The sequence below is a fragment of the Scyliorhinus canicula genome, chromosome 9 (assembly GCF_902713615.1).
Source record: "Scyliorhinus canicula chromosome 9, sScyCan1.1, whole genome shotgun sequence".
Taxonomy (NCBI): Eukaryota; Metazoa; Chordata; class Chondrichthyes; order Carcharhiniformes; family Scyliorhinidae; genus Scyliorhinus; species Scyliorhinus canicula.
The window spans coordinates 72,259,296-72,286,647 of NC_052154.1; the positions used below are offsets into that span (position 1 = coordinate 72,259,296).

At 43.1% G+C, this 27,352-nt stretch overlaps 1 protein-coding gene across 1 annotated transcript in view; it reads right to left on the reverse strand.

The window, feature by feature from the left end:
• Positions 1-6,099: 6,099 nt before the first annotated feature.
• fa2h (fatty acid 2-hydroxylase) overlaps positions 6,100-27,352 on the reverse strand; it is a 95,492-nt gene continuing 74,239 nt past the window's right edge. The window contains exons 2-7 of the mRNA XM_038806904.1: positions 25,880-25,960; positions 19,061-19,203; positions 16,287-16,390; positions 15,480-15,652; positions 11,070-11,322; positions 6,100-8,932 (exon numbers count right to left, since the gene is read on the reverse strand). Coding sequence (XP_038662832.1) covers positions 8,853-8,932; positions 11,070-11,322; positions 15,480-15,652; positions 16,287-16,390; positions 19,061-19,203; positions 25,880-25,960 — 834 coding nt within the window. The 3' untranslated portion in view covers positions 6,100-8,852. The remainder of the gene's footprint in view (positions 8,933-11,069; positions 11,323-15,479; positions 15,653-16,286; positions 16,391-19,060; positions 19,204-25,879; positions 25,961-27,352) is intronic.

A 27,352-nucleotide genomic window follows, 5' to 3' on the forward strand; every position in this document is an offset into this window, starting at 1 on the left:
GGTGCTCCCCCCCCCCCCCCCCCCCCCCCATCCCAGGGCTGATCTTACCCCTTTCCTTGTGCCCGCTAGTTTGCTGTTCCCTCTGTCTCCTGCACTCCGCTGCCCTCGTCCTTTCCTGTGGTTTGACATTCCTTTTCAGAGTGAGGCAGTATTGTCCTGGACAGTGACCCAGGGCTGGGATCGAACCACTAACCACTGTGCCACCATAATAGATACAATTTTAAAGGGAGTACATCTGGCAGTATGCGTGCATACATTATTGAAGGTGAAAAAATGATAAGGTATATATGGGATCCTGAGCATATGGGATCCTGAGCATAGAGTACAAAACCAAGGAAGTTCCAATGAGCTTCACTGGTGTCCAATTCTAGGCACCACAACCTCAGAAGGGTGCAGAGGCATTAGAGTATGATAACGGTTCCAAGGATGAGGGGCATCAGTTACACAAGAACACAAAACAGGTGCTGAATAAACCATAAGCCAGTTGAGCCTGCTTCACCATGCAATATGACCATCCACCTAAACTGCATGTTCCCGCCCAATACCTAGATTCCTGAAGGTCAAAAATCAGTCCATCTCAGCCTTAAACATATTCAATGATGGAACAGCCACAACTTCCTGTGGCAGAGAATTCCAAAGGTTTGAGTGAAGAAATTTCTACTCACATCAGTCATAAATTATTGATATCTTATCCAGAGCAGTGTTCTCGATTCCCCAGCCAGGGGAAACCACCTGTGGCATGGTGGCACAGTGGTTAGTAGTTTGATCCTGGCCCCGGGACACTGTCTGTGTGGAGTTTGCACATTCCCCCCTGATGTGCCATCAATTGCACAAGAGAAGAGTTTCTATACAAAAGTTAGGCTTTAATAAGCTAGAACTTAGCCCTGCGGTTGTCTACAATAAAATGGACGACCGCCAGGCGCTGCGACTATTTATACCTCGGTAAGGAGGCGTGGTTAACTCAGCCTCTCGACCAATCGGAGAGCTGTCACATGACTGGTCTCAACCAATTGGTCGAGTGGCACATGACCGACCAGGGCCAATGGTAAGCCGGTGTTCTGCACCAATGGCAGACAGCTATGCAAATCATATCACCAACCCCCGTGTCTGCATGGGTCTGACCCCCCCCCCCACAACCCAAAAGATGTGGTTAGGTGTATACCACGCTAAATTGCCCATTAATTGGGAGGGGAAATGAATTGTGTACTTTAAACATTTTAAAAGGGATTGCATCTACAGGGCTGGTTTCACACAGTGGGCTAAGTAATGCAGAACAAGACTGGCAGTGCAGGTTCAATTCCGTTCCAGCCTCCCTGAACAGATGCCAGAATGTGGTGACTAGGGGCTTTTCACAGTAACTTCATTGACGCCTACTTGTGACAATAAGTGATTATCATCAGTGTCTACCATGTCGAGCCCTTTCAAAAACTTCTTACAATGATATTACACCATTCTTCTGAACTCCAGATTATAGGAGCAATGTATTGAGCCTCTCATCGCAGGTACCAATTTAGTGAACACTCACTGCGCTGTCTCCAATAAAAGTACTTCTTTCCTGAATCTGGCAGATTGTACTCCTTAAATGGGGAAAATCCCTCGAAACATTCATATATACAGGTTTTCACACCTTATGAAAAAAGGTTTCCCTTATTTCCAAGGTGAATAGCATCACATTCCCTATATGATACTCCATCTGTCACTTTGTTTTCCATTCATGCATCCCATCTATATCTTTCACAACCTTTCAGAAGCTTGTATGCAACAATGATGTTATGTATTGGCCCAATTAGGCCATTAATTTGGATTGCAGAGGCACTCCACAAGTCACAGCCTGTCAACTTGAAAATGCCTCATTATTCCCTACACTCTGCTTCCTGGCTGTTAACAAATCCTTTTCCATGTTAATATATCATCACCCAACTCCATGAGCCCTCATCATGTGTACTAACCTTTTGCATGGCACCTTCTTGAATGCCTTTTGGAAATACAAGTGCTCTGGGCAGCACGGTAGCAGTGGTTAGCACTGCTGCCTCATAGCGCCGAGGACCAGTGTTCAATCCCGACCCTAGGTCATTGATGAAGTTTGCACATTCTCCCAGTATGTGCTTAGGTCTTACCCCCACAACCCAAAGAAGTGAATCGGCTATGCTAAATTACACCTTAATTGGAAAACAAATTGGGCACTTTTAAATTTAAAAAAAGGAAATCAAGTGCATTGCATCTACTGGTTCTCCTTTATCTACCCTCCAAAACAAATACAATTTCCCCTCCGTTAGATGTGGGCTGGATTCTTCTACCCACCTGCCGCAAGATCACCACGAGCGGGATGCGGACCGTGTAAAGTCCCATTGATGACACTGGCAATTTCCGGTCGGCAGTCACACATGGCTGGAGAATCCCGCCCAATGTTGACTTTGTGTGATCCATGTTATGATTTAGGTGGATTAAGACTCACTTTATAATAAGACCATAGGAGCAGAATTAGGCCACTCGGCCCATCAAGTCTGCTCCGCCATTCAATTATGGCTGATATTTATCTCGTCCCCATTCTCCTGCCTTCTCCCCATAACCCCGATCGACTTATTAATCAAGAACCTATCCATCTCTGTTTTAAAGACACTCGGTGATTTGGCCTCCACAGCCTTCTGTGGCAAAGAGTTTCACCACCCGCTGGCTGAAGAAATTTCTCCTCATCTCTGTTTTAAAGGATCGTCACTTTAGTCTGAGATTGTACCCTCTGCTTCTAGTTTTTCCCACAAGTGGAAACATCCTCTCCATATCCACTCTATCCAAGTCTCGCAGTAGTATCCTGTAAGTTTCAATAAGATCCCCCCCATAGCCTTCTAAACTCCAACGAATACAGACCCAGAGTATTCAAATGTTCCTCATGCAACAAGCTCTTCATTCCAGGGATCATTCTTGTGCACTTCCTCTGGACCCTTTCGAGGGCCCCAAAATTGTTCACAATACTCCAAATGGGGTCCTCCCAGAGCCTTATACAGCCTCAGAAGTATATCCTTGGTCTTATTTCTAGCCCTCTCGACATGAATGCTAACATTGCATTTGCTTTTCTAACTGCTGACTGAACCTGCACATTAATCTTAATAGATTCCAACAATTTCCCAACACCTAATTTGCTTGTAGTTCCCCTTTTTCTCTCCCTCCTTTCTTGAATAGCAGATGTACATTTGCTAATTACCAAACTACTGGGACAATTCTGAAATCAAGGGAATTTTGGAAAATCAACTGCATCCACTATATCTCTAGGAACCCTAGGATTCAGGCCATGAGGTCCTGGGGATAAGTCCCATTTTAGTTGCTTAAGTTTTTAAGTATGTAGATAGATTGACAAAGCGAGCGAGCAAGAGCACACTCTGGAAGGATATAGAAATAAAATTAAATGCAAAAGATTTAGGGCAGCAAGCACAGGAAACTTGAAAATAAAAAGTCAAGATAAGCACAGATCATATCAATGTTTAACAACAGGATAAGTAGGTACTGTAGTTAAAGAAAGAGATAAAAGGTATATAGAAACAGGGTGGACAAGTGGAATTCGGATTATTGCTCATGCAGAGAATTGTCAATATGGACTGTTTGAACCAACAAGGCTGGTTCATATTGTAATTTCTGAATGAAGTATGGATTTTATGTTTCACTGACCTACTTTATCCCCAACCTACATATACACAATTACTGATCAGCCTTTCATTGTTCTCAGCTCGGGTGTATATTTCCACAAGTCTTACGGCTCACTCTTGCCATTCTTTGCCCACCACTGTTTTCTGTATTCTTTTTGTCTGTTTAGAAGATTAAGTTCCAATTTCCATTATACAACTCTGAAATACTAGCTGAAGCAAAATAATTTTCTTTTAATGGTGAATCTGTAGAAAGCATGCAACGAACATAGCCACTACCTCCACAAGGGCAGCTGGTGCTTAGGAACAACATCACTTACATGTTTCCTTTGTGCGCTACACAGAATTCCAATTTGTGAGGTAATATCATGATTACTTTTCAGTCATTTGAAATCCAAGATTCGCCATCAAACAGAACTCTCAGAGCATTTTCACCACATGTAAAATGCTGCTTTGCTCCCATTTGTTGACCTCTCTACATCCTCCTAAACACTGTGCAGGTGGTTTATGACTGGCAAGGCATTGGACTGTTTATTGTATTGGTCTGACAGGTTGAGGAGAGCGTGGAGAGACAACTTACATAATTTGTTATCTTTTACGTCTACAATCCAACAAAGGACTGAATCACTATTGTCCCACTCAAAGCACACTTTAAAACAAGCCATACCTTGATCCTCTCCATTCAAACTGCTAGAGCAGCTGAAATGTGGGAGGATGATAATGAAAAGGTAGAAGTCTGTTAAGCAAATCTACACGGGGAGTGCAGTTTACACTCAGTTTTAGGTGAGAGGTAACAAGATTTCTTAACCTTTAAGCAGTTAAATGAAACAACTAAAAAAGGAAATGGTAAAAGATTGGCAGAGAAAGCATCTTCAATATGATATCCACTGGAGTCGTCTACGATAAGCATAAACTGAGGGCTCATTTCAAGTTCAATTTTATAATGAAATTAACCAATTGGACTAGGAAGGAAGGCAGTTTATAATAACAGGTTTATAATGCATGCACTTTTCATCCCTGTTTGCCAGTTTATCAAAACCAATGATTACTTTTCATTTCAGATAGCAGCAAAGTGCTTGAAATACTCAGCAGGTCTGGCAGTATCTGTGGAGATAGAAACAAGAGTTAACGTTGAATCGAGTATAACTCTTCCTCAGACTGCTACAAACTCACCACATCATGTGTGGCAGATTATATTGCTGGAAGTATTTCTGCAGATCAAGCAGACTGCCAATAGCTCTGAATTCACAGTCATATTTTGCAGCTACTATCTTGCATCAAGTCTAGTGGATAGACTGAAACAAACAGATGAAATTCTAGAAATACTCAGGTATAGAATTCCTACAGTGGAGAAGGCGGCAATTCGGCCCATCAGGTCTGCTCCAACCCTCTGAAAGAGCACGCTACCTCGGCCCACTGCCCTGTCTTATCCCTGTAACCCAATCCAACATGCACATCTTTGGACACGAATAGCCAATTTAACAGGGCCAATCCACTTAACCTGCACACCTTTGAACTGTGAAGGAAAACGGAGCACCTGGAGGAAACACGGGGAGAAAGTGCCAACTCCACACAGTCCCCAAAGGCCGGAATTGAACCAGGTCCCTGGAGCGGTGAGGCAGCACTGCTAACCAATTCGCCGAGAGTCAAGTTTCATGTCAATAGCCTTCCTTTAGAAGTAACTCACCCGAGTGTCTCCAAGACCGTTCACTATTATTTATTCATTCTTTCTCTCACCCTGAAGAAATAACCCTTCTAGCCCCAAGGTCAGCAACCACATTTTAAGAGCGGTCTCCACCATTTAGCAGTCACTATTTTGCACCAGTTCCCGGCCACGACGCGATCATGTCCCAATGGCACAGGCAAAGCTCACATGAATAGTGCAGCAGAGTTTTAAATTATGATCCCAAGTTAAAAAACATCCCATTTTACTTATATGATGGCTAATAGCAGCAGTCAATTTGTTTTTTTCATAGGGAAGATTTGTGAAAGTATAAAATTGGCCATGTGCCAGATTTTCTCATTGTCCACTCTTTGAACATCCTACTCATTGCTTTCTCCTTTAATAGTTCTGTACTCCGATACACAATAATCATCTCAAATGGTTCTTCAGTATGATGCCCAAGTATCAACCTTGCCGATCAACATAGGGAAAAGGAACTCCAACCCTCCTCCCAGAGCATTGTGACATGAAGCAGGATGCTGGAGGCCAAGCGGTGATATTAAACTCTGATTACTCAATTAAATTTCCAGAGATAGACAATTCAATTTTCAAGCATAATTTCCATCAATTTCCCCCACCCACTTTTTGTGGGAGTGGTTCAGAGAAGAGACACCATTCAGTCCACAACTGGAGATTAAAGCAGAACAAATTAATCTTCAAGAGGACAATTTTGCCTTTCAACTTGGAAGTTGAACAAATAGATCTCAAAACTGATGGTAATAAGTTCTCCAATTGTTAATGTTGTTCCAAACGCCAAATTTATTAAACAGTTAAATGTAAATGAATTGCAGTCTGACAACTCGGTGCTTGATAGATTAATTAGTTTTATAGTCACAAGTCAGCAATCTGCAACAAAACTCTTGGTCGCCTCAATTTAGGTCATTTTATAAACTAGAAATTTATTAACACTTAAGTCAATCATAAAAAGCAATTTGATACAATGCTGCAGATATAAATTCATTAACATTACACAAGATTCTACATTTGGAATTACTGGAGCAATGCTGTACATGGGGTACATTCCACTCTGCCATTTCAATGTAGTTTCACAGAACCCCAACAATAGCATCGCATTCAAGTGAGACAATTTTACCGTATCCCTCAGTTACTGAGTTCATAATTGCATGTAAAAAAAATGCTCACACATATCCACAATGTCTAGTACACATTTCAGTAATGCCCAATTGCACCTCTACATTTTCGATTCTGTTTTACATGACATTTTACATGTGAGGAACAATTTTATTCCCAAGGTCAGAATGGAGATAAGAAACAGCGTTATCTAAAAGGAAGAGATGAATTGGATTTACTAATCTGTCAGTTTAGCTTTTCCCTTCAAGAAAACTAGCAATTAAGTTGTGTTTCATATTTCAGTTTAGTCAGTGATGGTGATCAAACTACAGCTTAATGTTACAGCAAGCAATTAACAGCAGGCACTGGTCCACCATAGCTGACACCTATTTTGCAAAGGAAATTAGGTAACTGCCAGACCCAGGGGCCTGATTAGAGTTTGAAGAGATCATTTAGTTTTTATTACTTTATCATTTATATGTACCAATGGTTCTAAGAATTAACACAAGAACCTAAAGTCTCTAAACTAAAAACCACTAGTGCACAAAAATGTACACAATGAATCGATGTATAGGCGCAGTATAAAAGCAATGCCTTATATACTTCAAAGCTTTGGCCTATATATATATATACATATATATATATGTATATGTAAAAACTCCTATTGCATTTTGATCGACAGGCATATCCCAGCAATTGTGGCAACTGACCAAGGTTATTCACAAGCTGGGTAAGGCTCACAAACAGTTACATCATTTTGCATTTCGGGATCAGTTCAAAAAACCTGTGACATTATTAGAATGCTAGTCAGAAGGAATTAAAGCAAACATATTGCTTGGGAAGAGAAGTTGGACCAAAAAAAAAAGAACTACTTTCAAAATATACAGACCTTTATTTACATTTACATTTCACCTTATATAGACTCTTAAGCATTCACAAATGCATCAATATTCGCAGTAAAACAGTAAAAATGAAATTTCTTCAACTGCATAGTTAAGCCAGCATTCTGTCCCAGAAAGTAATGGAACTAGTCAGCCCAAGGTTACATTCAAAATATAGTCAGTGCCCAAAGCATACAAGATTCTAATGATATGAGGAACAAGTTTCATTAAAGCCTGAGCTTGGGGCTGGGGGTCTGTGCAACAACATCCCGCACCAAAAACTGTACAATTTTTTTCATGCGCAACAGTAACAGACTAGAAACTATACAGATTATGCTTCCAACACCCTCCACTTTCCCCTCCGACCTCCATTTGCTAAAAGTTTTCCATATTTTCTTCTGCTGTTGGGAACTTCCAACTGCATACATTGGTCTGTACTGTTCTGCAAATTGACTGGTAAAACTATCAACCTTTTAAAGTGCAACACAAGCCCCTTAACTCATGGACAAGCAGATACAAAAATCACAACACCCACTCTTCCAAAACGTTTCTTTCAATTTTTGTTTAAGGTTTTGTTAACAAGAAAATTTATATTTAATTCCCTTCAAAAGCTGGAGAAAGGTGCAAGTTTTCTTTACAGCCCATATTTATGTTAAAATACTGGTGAATGTAAAGCAGCTGCTTTCTCAACAAGCATGACGGGGTACGCAAGTGTGACATTTAAAGATAAGAATTCAATGCACAGCAATTGGCAGATGTACACTAGATGCTGGAAGAATTTGATGATTAAAATAAAAAAAAAAGACTGCAAGTTTGTAGAGCAACATCACATTATAACCCAAAATTCCAAGGATCTACAGAGCTGCAGCACATTTGAATACCAAGGAATAGCATGACACTAATATTAAAAAATATCCCAAAATTTACCTAACATTAAGGAAAAGGTTTTTGTGCAGACAAAGCTTTAACTGGAGAGCGGAAAGTACAGGTTTTGTCTGATAAATTAAAGTAGTAAAATATAAAGACAAGAGTCAAAATTTCAGAATGAGAGTTTCATTGTTCCTCACATTTGCAAATATGGAAATTAACAAAACAAGTAAAACCTGAATGATAAATTAAATTGTGCAGCTTGATTTCCCTTTTCCAAATATTCTTACTTACTAACCATGAACTGCAGAAAATTCAAAAACCCAAACTTTAGTGTTAATACTTCCTACAATACATAACCACTTTGATAAGATTTATAGATATCAAGGTCCAAAAAAATATACATTTAACAATTAATAAATATTGATCAACAGACAACAGCTCCCAGAGATCAGGCACTTTTGTTAGAAAATATTGGGGTATTATATTTTGACAATTCAGAAAACAGTTAAGCTTTTTTGCCTTCTCCAAGTGTAGAAGGAATCCGACATGTAGCTGAAGATGAGAGACTTGGGCCTGGCCATATGTAGGACTGTATCTGGATAGAGATTCTCTTAAGTGGCTGGCTGATTGACAAGGCATTAATAGTGTGGATTTGGAGACCAATCATAGTCATCAGTGACTCTTCTCGAATGTTTCTTCTGGAATTACTGTGTGGAATGGGTAGTCCCAAAACCGACTCGTAATTCCAAATCCTAAATGGGAGCGGGGAAATAAAGACTACAGGTTAGAAGTTGCACTACATTTGATGGATACCAAATTAAACCTTAATGACAAGGCGCAATGAAGACTGACATAAAGTCTTACTGACTGTAAGGTTCCAGGCTAATTCCCTGGTCTACACTCAGCTTCATCAATTTTACCCTTTCCACGGACTTTACAACTAGAGAAAAGCTGGGATTCCTACCCTAGATTACGTTTCCTGTGACCACACCCCCCTCCTCCCAAAATAAAATGTACACATGCCTTTTATAAAATCATAACTCAACCAGGTTTGGCCACGGTGCACACCCCTCTTCCCTGCTTCTGCCCCTCCCCCAACTCAAATAACGTGCAACCATTCAATGTTCAGGTTGACACATAAGAGAGGGGCCACTTGTAAGCGGCGCTATTTGAAAAACAAATCACTGCGTATGTGCTCAGCATTTGGAAACGCTTCCCAGATAAACCATCACTCTCCAGGGAATATTAAAGAGCTAAGTGCACAACATGGAGGTGGGCAATCTCCCAGAATCTCCCCTTCCTAATGGAGATGCACCTCACCCTAAAAGGATGAGAAGAATTCTACTCAGTGCTTCATGTTCGGATCTATTTTCAGATAGAATGGGCTCTCTACGAAGGAACAAGTGGTTTGTAACCCAATGGAGGATTAACAGTTTGAATATTTTACGTACATTTGGACAGAGCCCCTCTTACTTTTAAATTGAGACCAGCAACAGCAGTTCCAAAAGTACAAATGGGCAGCATTTTCCCCCAGATATTAGCATCACACCTCGGGCGATTCTCCGAAACAGAGACAGAGTGTTCGCGCCATCGTGAACGCCATCGCATTTCACGACGGCGCAAGCACTACCGATTCTGGCCCCCACAGGGGGCCAGCACAGCATTGGAGCAGTTCATGCCGCTCCAGCCTCCCTTCCCGGCGCCAAATGGGCGCTGCGCCAACCCTCGCATGTGCAGTTGTGCCGCACAAACCCGCCCATGTGCGGGGGACTTCCTCAGCGCGCCGGGCCCGAACGAACATGGCGTGGGGGTTCAGAGACCGGCCATGTAATAAAGTAGGGGTGGGCCAGAGAGGCTGGCCCTAATGTGGGCCAGACCCCATTGGAGGCCGCCCCCCCCCCCCCCCCCCCCCCCCGGTGAAGGAGCGCCCTTTCCCGCCCCACAGGCCCCCCCCCGACCCTTTGTGCAGAGTTCCCGCCGGCAGCTACCAGGTGTGAACGGCGCCAGTGGGACTCTGCCGTTTCTTCGCGGCTGCTCGGCCCATTAAGGCTGGAGAATCGGCGGCCCGGCCGCAGACAGCGGCCCGCGATTGGCGCCGTGCCAAACGCGCCGATTCTCCGCACCTCGGACACCGCGCCGGTGTCAGGGCGGGGTGTGACGCAGTTGAGACAATTCTCCGGCCCGGCACAGGGCTGGGAGAATCGCGCCCCATATTACCACAGTAGCCCAGAACTGTCAGCATCCGTACCGACAGCAACCTTTGAGGGGTTTTGGATGGGTCAATATTGTCCAGAACATCTTAGAGGAACTTCCAGCTCCTCAACATACGCTGATGCCATCTTCAATATCTATTTGAACCATCAGAATAAGCCACTGCCTCTTCCGTCCTTCAAGTATTGCATGAAAATGTAAGCCTACTTGTGACACCAATAAAGATTATTAAAAATGCCTAGTACCTAGGGCAGCACGGTGGCGCAGTGGGTTAGCCCTGTTGCCTCATGGCGCCGAGGTCCCAGGTTCGATCCCGGCTCTGGGTCACTGTCCGTTTGGAGTCTGCACATTCTCCCTGTTTTTGCGTGGGTTTCACCCCCACAACCCAAAGATGTGCAGGGTAGGTGGATTGGCCACGCTAAATTGTCTCTTAATTGGAAAAAATGAATTGGGTACTCTAAATTTTTTTTTTTTTTTTTTTAAAAAGCCTAGTAACTAGACATGCACAGTTTAAAATAAATTTAAGGGTGAATAAACTACTCAGCTTGGGTTTTTCCCTCACAGACAAACACTTAATTAGCTGGCCACAAGTGGTAAAGGAGAATAAAGTGCGATAAATCGTTAATTCTGCGGTTCCCAACATTAATTACAAACATGTTAAAAAGCAGTTGTATATACCTAATCTTTGGTGTTCAAAATGATGTTTAACATGGTATGCTTTAAGTCCATAGAGGTAGCTGCCCTTCTTTGGAGTTCCATAATGTAGATAATAATGTATCATATCATAGACAACATAGCCACATAGACCTCCAACAAAGATGGACATGCCGACTGCTCCTGGAGCAAGCAAGTGGAAAGCAGCAAGAAATAACACTACAACGAATGATGCTGGAACAGGCGGGAAGACCAAACGTGATCCATCAAATGGAGACTGCAGAGAGGAGAGAGAATATAACATATTTCAGTCTTTACATGACAGGTTTGCTTAGGTGCACAATACTGATGGAATACAACCTCCTCTCCTTCAACTTACAGCATTAATTTGTTTGTTTCTAAATTAAGAGTAACAGATCTACTGCACAGATAGTTTTCAGCGTCAAGACCTTGTAGAACATGCAGGCTCCACATCTTAAAGGCAGGAGGAAGAACTTCCAAGAGTTCAAAACCTGAGTTGTAAGATTTACTTTGTATATAATTGGGGTTTGGGGGGGGGTGAGGTATAAAAAAGGGAAAGACATTTGCTAAATAGTAAAATATTTGATATATTTTTTTTTCCGTCTTAAAATCACTTGTGCTTAAGATGCTGATCCTGTCATACTCTAAACCAGGCATTGCAAAACTCAGGGGCGTGACCTGCGGGCGGGTGTCGGGAGGATCGTGGAGCGGTTTGACGCGGCGCTCCCGATCACGCAAATCTGCGCACAACAGCCGCAGCAGCCGGCTGTTTAAAACCCCCAACTTCAAGCGGCCTTCAAAATGGCCGTGAACATGTAAAAAAAAAATGCAGCCGCACTGCTGCATGCGTGCCAGATCATCGGCGTGCATGTGCAAAATTATGCACATGTGTGCCGACGATTGGGCACGCATGCGCAGTGCGGCCGCATTTTTAAAAAAAAGTGGTCGCAGCTTTTTGTTTCACAAGTTCAGGGAGGTTTTATTCATTTATTTTATTCATTTCTTTTTACAAGTTCGGGGAGGATGGGGGTTTATTGATAAAATTTTACCGGGAAAAAAATTGCAGACCTTTGGACAGATGGAGACTCTATACTTTCCGACACTGGAAGGCTTCACCTTCATCCAACAGTTTCCATTGGAGGAGCGTGTACGAGGGCCAAAGGGACCCAAAACCATTTCCTCCATTTTTGTCAGCAGTAAACAAGGTAAGAGAAAATGGTGGGTCGCGAAGGTCGGCCGGCGCAGGTCGTGAAGGTCGGCTGGGTTGGGTCCCGAAGGTCGGCTGGGTTGGGTCCCGAAGGTTGGCCAGTTGGTAAAAATGGGTCCCCGGAAAAAAAAAGTTTGAAGAGCATTGCTCCAAACGACAGTTGAGGATGATGGAAATCTTTGGTCAAGTAAGTAAATTAAACTTTCCGTGCATTAAAATAAAAAGTTCGACAGAAATCCCTTTGCACAATGATACCCTTTTTTAAAAAAAAAAATCTCTGCTCAACCATCTGCAATGTCTAGGCCTGGGCATGACAGGATCAGTGTCCCATCTGCACAAGTGCTTTCTGTGATGTATTGTATACACTGGTAACAGAGCCTGGTGGAACTTTAAAAGAGTGGAACGCTAATTTAGTGATTTTGGTTTCCAACTTCCAATGAATTTTAAAAAATATGTAAATAGTAGCAACACTTTTTTTCTGAAATTCTCTCAGTTTTATGCCGTAGTGTTTAGAACAGAAAGTAATTTCCCCTTCATTAAGTATTGGGTCCACTTAGTTTTGGACGGTAGGAATCTCTTTGACCAAAAGCCTGTTTTGATATCTCACACAGATCAAGAGAACCTGGTGATCTTCACCAGTCCCACACTGCAGACACCCTGCCCACAGTCTGTGATCTACAGTGCAAGTTCTGGTTAAACAACAAAGGAATAAGCGTGATAGCATTCTTAAAACAAGTGCAGGTAGAACCAGAAAGATCTTAGAATTAAAAAAAAGATCCTCCACACAGCTTTGGCACAACATCAAAATATGATCAATACTTGGAGTGCGTAGGGAAATTGCAGGTTAACCCTGACTGCTAACCTCAAGAATTCAATGTCACAAGGCAGCTATTACAACAGAGCATATAGGAATCGATTTAAGAGGAATGATCTTGCATAGTCTTGTGAAACTATGTCATAACTAAGATGTTTATTATTCTGGTGTACATGTAGCAACAGTTTGTCCATATGTTCACCTAAACGTTTATCAAATGAAGTGGATAACTGCCATGTTTTAGGTGGGTCTTTATTCCATTAATGAAAATCAAGTCTAAGCACTAAATTGCTGTGGAATCTCAAACACGGTGGCTTCTTGTATCATCAAAAATATTTTATCCAATAATTTCACATACCCAATAGCAAACCCCTCCAATGATAGTGCTATCAAAAAGAGGTTAGAAGCTCACCAACTTGGATGATCTGAAACTAAACTCAAGCACAATGAATGCAATTTTCAATGGGCCTCAGAATCATAACACTGGGGAGTGTGTGATGATGCACCACACGTGATGGTGCTGGAACTGATTAAGGGACATAAAGTATGACAAAGTGCCTGAAATCCCTATTGGAGACACTGGACTCGAAACACTAACACTGTTTCGCTCTCCACAGATTCGGCTAGGCCCACTGAGTTTTTATAGCACTCTCGCTCTTTATTTCAGATCTCCAGCACCGCAGTATTTTTGCTTTTGTTACATTAATCTAACACTGTTTAGGGTTTCTCACAATTAAAGATAGTCATTTTAACTTCTGCTAATACAAAGTTTCTCATGGATTTCATATCCATGGATTTCGATTGAAATAGGATAGGGTACAAGCGACCATCAGGTCTGAAATCAAGTTGTATACAATCATCAAAAGTTTTAAATTATTCTTAAACATGAGAATGCCAAAAGACAGAAGAATTCCTTACTAAACTATGGACCCAACACTTTGAGAAGGAAATAGATTGCAGAACACATCCCCAGAGTGAGATCACCCGGACTCTCTCAGGGCTTCAGAATCATGAACCAGTTCTTGGTCACTGTTCTCTAGTCACAATGATGTGACGGTCTTCAAAGGATGTGCGAGAGTAATGACAAATTTTAAAAATACAGATGTCAGTTTTGATCATGATTCCCATCCCAAATAGCTTGATCATTGAAATCCTGGATGCAGGAGATGCCATTTAACACTGATATCAAGGCCAACAGTCGGTATGGAGTGGAATAAGACTCTCTGTGACAGCACCGAATTAGACAGACAAGGTTCAGAAGAGAACCATTAAACTACTATATTAAGCTCTTAACAACTTTCACAGGACTTCTATAATTTCAGAAGTCAATATCCCTGCACGTTCAGTGTTCAGGACTACTTCGGACAGGAGAATAGGATTTGGAGGATGTTGTTCAAAATAAAAGCCCAAATACAATGGTAGAAACCAAAATGGCAATGCAAAGACATTTCTTAAGGGAATTGAAGTTTGCCATTAGTTGCTTAACATTCTTTTATAATCCGCCATTAGACAAATTTTCAGTGCACATGCCAAAAAGATCTTCGCACCATAAGTTTAAAAAAGTGCACAATACTACAATTAACCTTGCTGCTGCATAAAATGTACATCACAGGGCTACAATTAAACTTATAAGGAGGGCTGCACTCTTGAAATGCCTCAAATTTCTTCAGATTTGGCAAACCTATCAAAGTGACTCTACACAGAATACTTTAAAGGCACAGACACAGTTCAGAGCAGGAAGCGCAGAAGCATATTGGCTATTTTGTGAACCTCCACTTACGGGAAAATATTTTGAAAATTGCTTAATTTATGGCTTCATATAAAACATATTGAATAAAGTGAAGAAACTGTACAATTTAATTTGACACCATTTACAATAGAAAAATTGGGATGTTGCTAGCTATGTGAAACATGCATCTGCCTCTGAACTGTCACATGTGGTAGAATTGCTTCTTCCTCTCAAGCTCTAGAATTTTGACAACCAGTTTAAGTGGATGTCGGTGACAGAATAAAATAGCATAGAAACTGCAGCGATGAACTCATCAGGTCCGTCACCGAGTGATCTGAAAGGCAAACTCCAGTTAGGGATTGTAGCTCGTTAATTATGGAAAAAAAAACTGCACGGGTTATGGAAAAGAGATGACTCTAGCGCCCTGTAAAAATACCTCATTACAGCAATCTGAACAGATGTCATTAATTGTTTCAACAACAAAAGAGATGAGATTTGAAAAGCCACTTGTGCTTTTGCCAAGGCAAAAATTTTAAATGCAATGTCAAACTGAAAATTCAAAAACGACTGGATTTAAAAGTATTTGAATAGGAAGTTCATTATGGAAATCAAAGTAGCAGCCCTACTTAGAAAGTCAGATCACATCGGAGTCTATCCAATCACCTTGTGGTGTTGCCCATGAAGCATGAAGTGAAGAGTGATGAGGTAGTAATTGCTGGCAGGCGGTCTCATATGGAAAAGATATCGATGGATCAGATATTCAACCAGGGACCAAAGAAACATTCCAAGCACGAATAAAAAGGGGAAGCAGTACTTGTGGACGGGAATGGAATAGTCTACAGAAAGAGAGAAACTGTTAATGAATCATTGTTCCTCATCCCACAGGTTTCAGTCACTGTTGTATCTTGACATATTCAGGATCACTCACATTAAGCAAGACTAGATTACTCTATAAATGACATTCTATTAAAGTTTTGAAATGCTCAAAGTTCCTGCTCTGCTTCCTTATAGACTTAAGCCGGTAATGAAAAAGTACATGAAAACATTTTTACTTTGCCCTTTTCCTCCTCACTCCCCTCCAATGCCAATTCTTGGTCATGATTCTGGTCAGGCTGTTGCCAACACCGTTTGGTAATTGGATAAAATACACAAATAGGCGTGAGACAATCCATTCACATTTCAGACCTTCCACCCCCCTTGCTGAGGAATCATTCAATGTCAGTACTCTGTTCGCGAGAACTTGCTGTCCACCATTCTTCAGCACAAATCTCTTGAGCTTCTAAACCATGCATTGCTACCTTCCCACAGAAGTGATTTGTAAATGCCCACAGCTTGCCAGATATATTATTTTAGATTCTATGCAACTTCAGAAGGGGCACAGTGAGAAGATATCAATAGTTGACCAAGCATCATTAAGCAAACTCAATTACACAATTTTGGATACTTGCTATTCCAAAACTGCAAGAATACCTGCAAAGGATGTGAAAAGTCGAGTGTTGCCTTGGGCCAGCCCAGTGTAGCTGTACCAACTAAATAAAATCACAACAGGAGTCCAAACCAAAGGTACCATATACCTGCAAAGAGAGCACAGAATAAAAACAAACTTTAGAAAGCAATTAGTTGAACATTGAAGTACAGATGCTATTGTTTGGGGAGTATTCTAGATTACCCATGGCACACGTCCCTCATTTTATTGGATGGATTCCAACCTTCACACACAAAGGCATGCATAATATCCAAGGACATGGTATCTTTACTGCATTCCAGTCAAAAGTCGCTTCATTGGTCAGGTGCTTGTTTCATTAATAATGTATGAAGGCCCTCATGAGCTAGAGGCTGGAATGTAATGCAGGGACACTGGAATGTACACATGTATTCTTATCAACAAGCAAGAGGTTGCAAGAGGTGAGCTCAAAAGCTTTGAATAATGTTCAATCTCCACAAAGTCTTAACAAGTAATGGAACTTTTCCTTATTCATCATGCAAATACAATCTGTGACGTATAATGCCAACCTTTGTACTGGAATTAATTATAAAGAGATCAATACTGGTCAATTCCCGATTTGAAATCTCTTAAGGAATCAAACCCATAGTCTTCCATCACAGCTTTTACATGCTGGAGAACAAGAATTATGGTTGCTGCTGATCCCTGTTGCCCTCAAGGCAATACATTTTATTCTGCTCATCACATAGCCAGAATAGCAGACACAGCTCCAGATACGTGACCAATGTCTCATGTAGAAACAATACAGCTTCATTTGATTGTGTCCAGTCTCTCACTAATACAGCCAGATAACTCTGATAAAAAGGCAAAGGTAAGCATCATGTCAACTGTTGTGATGAATGACAGGTACCAGAACATCATATGCAGATCTCTGCTCTCAAGTTGATTGAGATGCCATTGATTTATTAATGTTGCCAGTTTTCTGAAATAGTCCATTTAACTTTCTTCAAAACAGGATTCTATACAGTACAATACTCTTCCCCACTTTAGTCTGGTTCCTTTCTGATGTTGAATTTTGTCTGCTGCATATCTTTCTAATTGTATTTCAATTGAATGGTATTCCTGACCCCCACCATATCAGGCATAAATAAAAACTGAAATCTAAATTGCATGAAGTTAGTTAGTATGTAATCGATTGAATGGAGTTTTTGAACTTTGTTGGTAATATAACTGAAGAGGCCAATAACGTGCCAAATTTTAGATAAGAATGGTTTCACTTTTGTCACACGTTACTTTCATCACGCATTACTTTCAAAGGCTGGTAATCATTTAAAAAACACAACTGAGGGCAGCACGATGGCCTAGTGGTTAGCACAACCGCCTCACGGCGCCGAGGTCCCAGGTTCGATCCCGGCTCTGGGTCACTGTCCGTGTGGAGTTTGCACATTCTCCCCGTGTCTGCGTGGGTTTCGCCCCCACAACCCAAAAATGTGCAGAGTAGGTGGATTGGACACGCTAAATTGCCCCTTAATTGGAAAAAATAATTGGATAATCTAAATTTAAAAAAAAAGAAAACACAACTGTACTTTCCAAATTCAGGCTGCTAGACTAGGGCCATCATGCTTAACATCACAAATTACTCTAAACTCCAGAACTTGCCATGCCCCTAGTCTAGCTGTTCCAGTACATCTGGCATCTACCCAGCAATGTGGAAAATTGCCCAAGTGTGTCCTGTATACAAGAAACAGGACAAATCCAGCCCAGCCAATTACTGCCGTATCAGTCTAATCTCCATCATTAGCGAAGTGCTGGAAAGAGTCATCAACAGTGCTATCAGCATTTACTTAGCAAAAAAAAGGCAACACTTACTTAGCAATAACCTGCTCACAGACACTGTTTGGGTTCCACCAGGGTTCACTGACGAGTCACAAATGGTATGAATGCTGTGCAATTGTAAGTTCTGAAGCAGTCCATGTCCATATATAGCAAGACCTGGGCAACTTTCAGGCTTGGGCTGAAAAGTGGCAAGTAACATTTGCATCCCACAAGTGCCAGGCAATGACCACCTCCAACAAGAGAAAATCTAACCAACTCCCCTTGATATTCAATGGCATCGCTCTCACTGAATCACCCACTATCAACTGTCCTGGTTGGGGGGGGGGGGGTCACATGTCAAGAGTGTGATGGAATACTCACTTGGCCTGGATGAGTGAAGATCCAACAACACAAGAAGCTCAACACCATCCTAGACAAAGCAGCCCCCTTGATTGGCGCTCCACCCACCACCACAGCATTCACTCCCTCCACCACAAGTACACAGTGGCAGCAGTGTGCCCCATATACAAGATGCATTGCAACTACTTGCTCAGCCTCCTTTGACAGCACCTTCCAAAACCGCATCCTCTGCCACCTAGAAAGACAAGGGCAGCAGAAACCTAGGAACACCACCACCTGCGAGCACCCCTCCAAGCCACTCACCATCCTGACTTGGAGCTATAATTAATGTTCCTTCACAGTCACTGGGTCAAAGTTTTGGAATTGTGGGTGTGTCTAGATGATATGGACTGCAGCAATTTGAGAAGGTGACTTACCAACACCTTCAAGAGAAATTAGGCAACAAATGTCCTTTACTAATGATGCCCAAATCTCAGGAAATATAACATTTAATCTCCAGTTTTCTATGCTGATCCAGTTCCCTGGAATAAAAGGTTTAATCCAAAATGATGTCCAAAGCCTCTTTTTCAGTTAAATTACACTGTAGCTCATGAAATATAGGTAAACTGCTACTTTAGTTCCTTACCAGGCGGTTTTGGAGCAGGCCTCTACAAGATCGGAATAGAAGAGGCGAATGGGCCGATCTACCGGTTGATGCACCCATTCATCATACTTCTCACGCAAATGCCCTACTTGCCACAGCAGGGGTTTTTTCCAGTCTACTAAATCCTAGAGGATTAAAATCAGAGAGATGCACTGTATTAACACCTTGCTTGCATTGCAAATTCAAAATTATGAAAAAATGACATGAAAATCGCTTATTGTCACGAGTAGGCTTCAAATGAAGTTACTGTGAAGAGCCCCTAGTCGCCACATTCCGGCACCTGTCCGGGGAGGCTGGTACGGGAATCGAACAGTGCTGCTGGCCTGCCTTGGTCTGCTTTAAAAGCCAGCGATTTAGCCCAGTGAGCTAGGTAGGTAGAGGGGACTTAAGGAACTCAGACCCAATATGGAGCTCACTGGATTTGATGGGCTCGGAGTGTTTGTTCAACGTCTTGAATATTTGTTCCATGTCTGAATGCGTGCATTTTACATGAATCTCATACACTACATGTAATGCAATAAATTCTGGAAAATCTCAGCAGTTCCGACAGCATATGTGAAGTGAGAACTGAGCTAATGTTACGAGTCTGAATGAATCTTTATCAGAGCTATAGGGAATTAGAAACAGGACGTGATTTTGGGCACGTTTAGCAGAGTGTTTCTCGGTGCCTGCAGCATCGAGAACAATCCCATTATCAAACGGAGTGTTATTTTATTTTGGCCTTGGTGAGGATCGCCCGCCGAGGACGCACGCACCTCACTTTCTGCACGGACAAGCTCAGCTTGTCAATGCAGGAAGAAATCAGGGTGCCATTTTTAAATGCCCCGTCACCCCGATCTCTTAACTCCCCTTGGAATCCCCACCATGGTGTTGTAGGTCCCCCCGTCCCCCCCCCGCCCACCCACCCCCCATATGCCCCAACCTATCTGCCTATCTGTTAGAGGGTCCTCGAGCCCCCATCATGCAACCTCATAAGGGTGCAGCACCCTTGGGCCTAATCCCTGGCATGGGCAACCTGGGCACTGACAGCCTGGTACCGTGGCAGTCCTGCCAGTGCCACGCAGGCACCCCGGCAGTGCCCCTGCCCAGGTGGCAGTGCCAAGGCAGCAGTGGGAGTGCCAGTGTATCACCCTGCCTACAGCCCGACTACACGGGGGCTCTGATGGCCTTGGAGATTCCCTCCCCAGGTCCAGTTAGGTCTGGATCACACCATGGTGTGGTCCTTCGGGTGCGGTCGTTCGCTCCGGGGCCTAACTGCTCATTTAAATATATGTTAATCGTGACATCTTGCGAGGTCCCGTTAGATCTTGCGAGGCATTCAGTGCATTGCAAATCTCGCAAGAAGCCTCTCGAGAGATTTTTTTTTTTTTTTTAAATTTAGAATATCCAATTCATTTTTTCCAATTAAGGGGCAATTTAACGTGGTCAATCCACCTAACCTGCACATCTTTGGGTTGTGGGGGTGAAACCCACGCAGACACAGGGAGAATGTGCAAACTCCTCACAGACAGTGACCCAGGGCCGGGATTCGAACCCGGGTCCTCAGCGCCGTAGGCAGCAATGCTAATCACTGTGCCACCGTGCCGCCCCTCGAGAGATTTAACGGCCTTGTCACATCACCGAGTCAGGCCCAATGAGGCCGATCAATGACGCCTCTACTGTTGTGTGTGTGTGCGTCTGCGCGTGTGGGGTCTGGATAGAGGGTCAGTGATAGGTGGAGGTTAGGAAGAAATTGACAAGGGATTTGTTGACAAAAAGGAATGGGAGTGGTGGCGATCAAGGCTAATAAGGGTAGTGACACATCAGAAAAAAAAGTTTGTGTTAATGGCAGAAAAAAGGCAAGCAGCACGTCAAAAGAACAACCTGGGACAGGGACTAAATGGCCCTATTGGGGTGGGGGAGATGGCAACAGGGGGAAAAGGTGGAAAGCAGGAAGGAAAAATGGAAAAAAATGAAAATAAATAGAAAAATAAAAACGGGTAAAGGTGGAGGAGAGAGTTTGCAGTCTGAAGTTGTTGAACTTAATGTAATGGAATGCAAAAAGGATTTATTGATAAAAAATGTATTAATTAGATGTGGAAAGGAAGGACTGTGAGCATCCTAAAAACCCAACATATACCGGAATGCTAAAGCTGCCTTGCCTTTCCGTAGATTGCAGCAAAATGTTCAACTCAGAGGCGGCACAGTGGTTAGCACTGCTGCATCACGCCGCCGAGGACACGGGTTCAATCCCAGCCCCAGGTCACTGTCCTTTTGAAGTTTGCACATTCTCCCTGTGTCTGTACGAGTCTCACCCCCACAACCCAAAAGGATGTACAGGATAGGTGGATTGGCCACGCTAAATTGCCCCTTAATTAGGGAAAAAAAATAATTGGGTACTCTAAATTTCTTTTTAAAGAAATGTTGAACTCTAGGCTTTCCCTGTAAACGTGGGTGTGAAAATGGACACTACGGTTCTCATTCTGCTTAATTCAACAAGTTATTCAGTGCACCACAAACCATACCGATTCCAGTCAGTTGTTTCTCAATGTTGCTCCTCTCAATGAACTCAGCACATCACAAGGAGGTCACAGGAGTTTCAGGCCACAAGGCCAGAATCACTCAGCATGGCACAACAATTGAAATCCAGAGTTACCATTAGGTGATTTAAAAGTTGGACAAGTAACAATTGGCAGCTCACAATACAGGTTTGTCTGTCTAGAATAGAGTAACGAAGACAATCATGGAAAATGCAGTTAGTGCACTGTCACGCTAACTAATCCGGCGAGTGTTAACATTCCAGAGTGCAATACTAAGACCATAGCCTTCAGGGCAAAAGGATGAGATTTTCCCCAGAATGGACAAATTGAATGGCAAGTTATCCCACGGCACACATTCCAACACTTCAACAAAACCCACCTTGGCGGAGACAGAGAAGCGGGATGGTTTTGCCTCTTTCAGGAGAAACAGGGGCACTGAGAAAGAGACTGACATTCAGGTGCAAATTTTAATTACTAAACCCCAAGTACAGCAGTAGTGCAATGCCTACTTTAGAGATATTTTACTTCTATATCAGAAAAAAAAAGGTTTGTGAAAGACTAACATAAATGTTAGTATATAGCATTTTAAAACCAACCAACTCTCCCCTCTTATTTGGTTAAAACACACACATGTAGCAAGGGGGGCAGTTTACGAGCATGGAGAAATCGTATGTTGGCGGGCCAGCTCCGTAGGGACGCTGCGGCAAGGGAAATTGTCCAGGTGCGGGATAAGGCAGGAAATTGGTGGTAGCTCCAGATCAGATTAACAAGGTCTTTAAGGAATTCTATGAGAGGTCAGAGCCACCTGGGGGAGACTGGGAGATGCAGGAATTTCTAGATGGGCTGGAGTACCCGAGGTTAGGGGAGGGTGACAGGGCTACATTACAGGGGATGATAGTGGAGCAGGACATAAAAGATGCGACTGGGAGGATGCAGTCGGGGAAGATGGCAGGGCCGCATGAGTTTCTAGTGGATTATAACAAATTCAAAAATAAGCTGGTACAGCTGATGGTCGGGATGTTTGAGGAGGCGTTACCACAAAACTTTGGGACAGGCATCGATTTCCCTGTTACTTAAGAAAGATAAGGATCCGACGGAGTGTGGGTCATATAGGCTCACATCACTTTTAAACGTCGATGCAAAGATATTGGCGAAGGTACTGGTAGGTAAGCTAGAGGAGTGCCTCCTGAAGGTGATAGGTGAAGATCAGACGGGGTGTGAAAGAGGGAGCTGCTCTTTTTCGAACATTAGGAGGGTATTGAACGTGGTTATGGTATTGGCAGAGGGGAAGGAAATAGAGGTGGCACTGGATGCTGAGAAAGGGTTTGACCGGGTAGAATGGGGGTACTTGATGGCAGTTCTGGAGCAGTTTGGAATTGGACCCAGATTTGTGGACTGGGTAAAGGTATTATATAAGGAGCCGAGGGCTAGTGTCCGCACAAGTAACATCAGCTCAGTATTCTTTCCTCTCCACCGTGGGACGAGGTAGTGATGTCCTATGTCCCCCTTGCTGTTTGCACTTACGATTGAACCATTGGCCATTGCATGAAGAAGTTTGGGGGTATTGAAAGGGATAGTGTGGGGTTGGTGGGTGTCCTTTTATGCTGATGACTTATTATTATACGTGCCGGAACCGAAAGTGTCAATAGGGAGAATACTGGAGCTGCTTAGTGTGTTTGGGTCTTTCTCAGGGTATAAATTAAATCTAGACAAGAGTGAATATTTTGTGGTGTCTCAGTCGGGGGTGGGGGCAGGGGTGGGGGGCTGCTATTCCGTAAGGCAGGGACTCGCTTCAGATACCTGGGGGTGCAGGTTGCTCGAGATTGTTGGGGGGGGGGGGGGGGGGGGGGGGGGGGGGGGGGTGCTCCGTAGGTACAACATTTGTAGTTTGGTGGGGAGGGCAAAAGCTGATCTGGCAAGGTGGGATTGTCTCCCTTTGACACTGGCGGGTTGGCTGCAGGCGGTTAAAATGAATGTGCTGCCGTGATTCCGGTTTATTTTCCAATGCCTGCCGATTTTCCTACCAAAGGCATTTTTTAGAGAGATTGAAGGGATGATTACCTCGTTCATATGGGGAGGGAAGGTGGCCAGAATTAAAAATGTGCTACCACAGAGAGGAAGGCAGGCAGGGGGTTTGGGTCTTCCGAATCTGATGTATTATTACTGGGCGGCGATAGTGGTGTAGGTACAGAGCTGGGTCAGAGGGGTTGACACCCAATGGGTCAGAATGGAGGAGAGTTTGGGAAGGGGGTCGGGATTGAAGGTGCTGGCGACAGTGCCACTCCTGACAGCCCCGGGGAAATACTCACGGAGTCCGGTAGTAATAGCTTTGTTGAGAATTTGGAGGCAGTTTCGACAGCACTTTGGGTTGGGGCAGGGTCAAGGGAAATGCCGATTCGGGGGGGACCGTAGATTTGAGCCAGGGAAGTGGGATGAAATTTTCGGAGATGGGAGGAGAAAGGAATTGGGACACTAAAAGATTTGTTTCTTGGGGATCATTTTGCGGATTGAAGAAGCTGGGAGCAAAGTATGGGCTGGAGTAGGGAGAAATATTTAGATACATGCAGGTACGAGACTTTGCCAGAAAGGAGATACAGAGCTTCCCAGTAGAGCCGTCCTCCACATTGCTGGAGGAGGTGCTGACGACAGGAGGACTGGAGAAGGGGGTAGTATCTGCAGTATATGGGGCTATTTTGGAGGAGGAGAAGTCATCACTGGAAGGGATCAAGGCAAAATGGGAGCAAGAGTTGGGAGAGGGTATGGAGGGGGGGTTTTGGGATGAGGTGCTCCGGAGGGTGAACACCTCCACCTCGTGTGCGAGGCTGGGGCTGATACAGTTGAAGGTGGTGTACAGAGCGCACCTTACAAGGGAATGGATGAGCCGGCACTTTGAGGGGGTAGAAGATGGTTGCGGGGGTGGGGGGCGCAAACCACGCTCGTATGCTTTGGCCCTGTCCAAAGCTGGAGGATTACTGGAAGGAGGTGTTTAAGATAATCTCTAAAGTGGTGCACGTGAAACTGGACCTGGGCCCTCAGGAGGCCATATTCGGGGTGTCGGACCAGCGGGGTTGGAAACGGGCACGGAGGTAGATGTAGCCTTCGCCTCATTGATCGCCCGAAGGCGGATCCTGTTGGGGTGGAGATCAACCTCTCCACCCTGTGCCCAGGCGTGGCAGGGGGACCTGCTGGAATTCTTGACTTTTGAGAAGGTCAAATTTGAACTGAGGGGAAGGATGGAGGGATTTTACAATTCATGGGCGTTATTCATTATGCACTTTCGAGAATTGGATCACATTCCAACATTATGGGGGCTGGGAGGGTTGTGGGGAGGGGGGACTGAATGTGTTAATGGTGACTATGGGTGATTCCTGATTCCTTTTTGTCATTTGTTTATGTTAACATGTGGCTAATGTCTGGGGTTTGGTGGGAGGATGGGATCGTTGTTATTAATATGGGGATTGACATTAGTCATTACTGATTATTGTTTATTGTTGGGTGTAAATTTGGGAGAAAATGTGAAAAAGGAGAAAAAACACACATGTAGTATCTGTAGAATTTTCTCTCTACTCCAATCTAAGTATTATTCATTTGGCCATGGTTCGAAAGGCACTGCAAAACCACCCCAACCATTTATTCAGATATAATCCACCCAAGCATCACAAGCAGGTTGGATTCTGTGCTGATCAGACATCCATACAAACAGGGCCACACCGATCAAGAATGAAACCTTTTATTAAATTTCCTCTTCTTAATCCAGGAGCACCGAGACCAATTTTGGTTCTCTGGTAGCTGTGAAAGGGTCCTGCAACTCATGGGCATTATTAGTTATGCACTTTCGAGAATTGGATTGCATCGAACATTGGCGGGGGGGAGGGGGGTATTGGGAGGGTTGGAATTGCTTTTATTTTCCCAGAACTGTCCATATTCTGGAGCAGACCTTTTTTTTTAAAATAAAATACTAAAATATACTATATATAGTTGAGGATTAATATTGAACACCCAAAAGAAGGCAGAAAAACTGATCTTATATTCCTCAACACCATTCAGAAATGAATATGCAGTAAATCACCTGCTCAGTTAAACAATATTTTGCAATAGATTAGGGCTTTAAAGATTTCATCTCCCCCAATTACTCACCCATCCCCCATTGAATTTGGATTATTCTGTATACCCATCAGCTATCGAATGATTCTAGGGAATTTTAAAGAAAATTACTCCACAGTTGTGCAAAGTTACTCTTGAGTAAAGGATTGACTGACTCCGACTTTAACAAGCCCCTTACGTTATCTGGATCCACCGACTTGCATCTGGCATCCATCACCGAATTTGATCCCCGATTGGCTGCACTTCGTTCTCGAACAGCCTGTGGAATTTTAAAAAGTCAGTCGGTCATAATCCAGTATAAAAGCAGAAACCAAACCAACCATGTCGTAGTGAACCACTCATTTGCACAATAATAAAACACAACTTCACTCATGTTTTGGAATTTAATTATTTCAGTTCTATGGCCTGCACGGGGTAAGGGGAGGAGAGAAAAGCAAGAGAAACAGAAACATCAGCCCGACAGAACCAATGGTTCATCAAGTTACTTTGAGCTCAGTGAATGAGTAATTGCACAAAGTGCTTAAATTGTACCTTAGTGCAGAGACATCTTTTTCTAAAAATATACTTCATAACATTTGGGAAGATTACATTTGTGAACGTAGTGTGTAATGTTAAATTTGAACTGTTGAGTTGTCATGTGAGAGTACCTTTAAGACTGCTGGGCTGTCTGTCAGCTTTTTACTTTCGTTTTAGGCTGTTTGCTGCAGGGTGTTTTTTAGTTTCGTTTACAGAGCTAGATAGCTGCAGTCACAGCCAGAAGGTGTATTAGAGTCGCTCTCTCTCTGTAATCTAAAGACTGTAAATCGATCCTGGTGATTTAAAACTAACAACAGTAGTGACTTTAACCTGATGTGCTTCTGGTAAAAGGTGTTTTAACGTCTTATGGATGTTAAAAGGAAAGCTTAGTGTTGTATTCTTTGGGGGTTGTATTTGAATTAATGGTTGTTAAGATGTTCACTGTATGCTTTAAAAAGGTTAACTTGAGTTCATAGAATAAACATTGTTTCGCTTTTAAAAATACTTTTCCATTTCTGCTCTACCACACCCGTAGAGTGGGCCGTGTGCTCCCACTACCACAATCTAGTAAAAGTTCTGGGTCAGGTGAACTCCATGATACACTTTGGGGTTCTCTAAACCCTGGCCCATAACAAGTGTAAAAGTGCAGAAGAGATCGGTTTCTTCCAATACAGTGTGCGGCACTACAATTACAGATTATACTGACAATATTAATTTCATGCTAAACATACAGCCCCAGGGTTTTTAAAAAAAACAAACAGTTCCTAGCCCCGCCATGTACAATGATGGGAGTGCACAGACTATGGCGGGCATTTCCTTTAGTGAATCCTTTTGAACATTTCCAGTGAACACAAACAAAATCTTATATCCTTCACCTGGGAGTAGCCCGATGCAAGTTAAATTTATGCTACACTTCCGGCATACAATTTTCTGCCATCCCCAAGATATTTATTTCTTGGTTGAGGTGCAATTCCATTGGCACCAGTCACTTTCCGGAGGAGAGGCAGAAATAAAAATCAAACAAGGAGCTATTATTCTATTGTCATTGCTGTTGAATGCCTGCACCTCCTGCTAGAAGAATGTGTGGACACCCTCCGATTGAAATGCCACAACATCCCACTCCAAGGCCAATGCA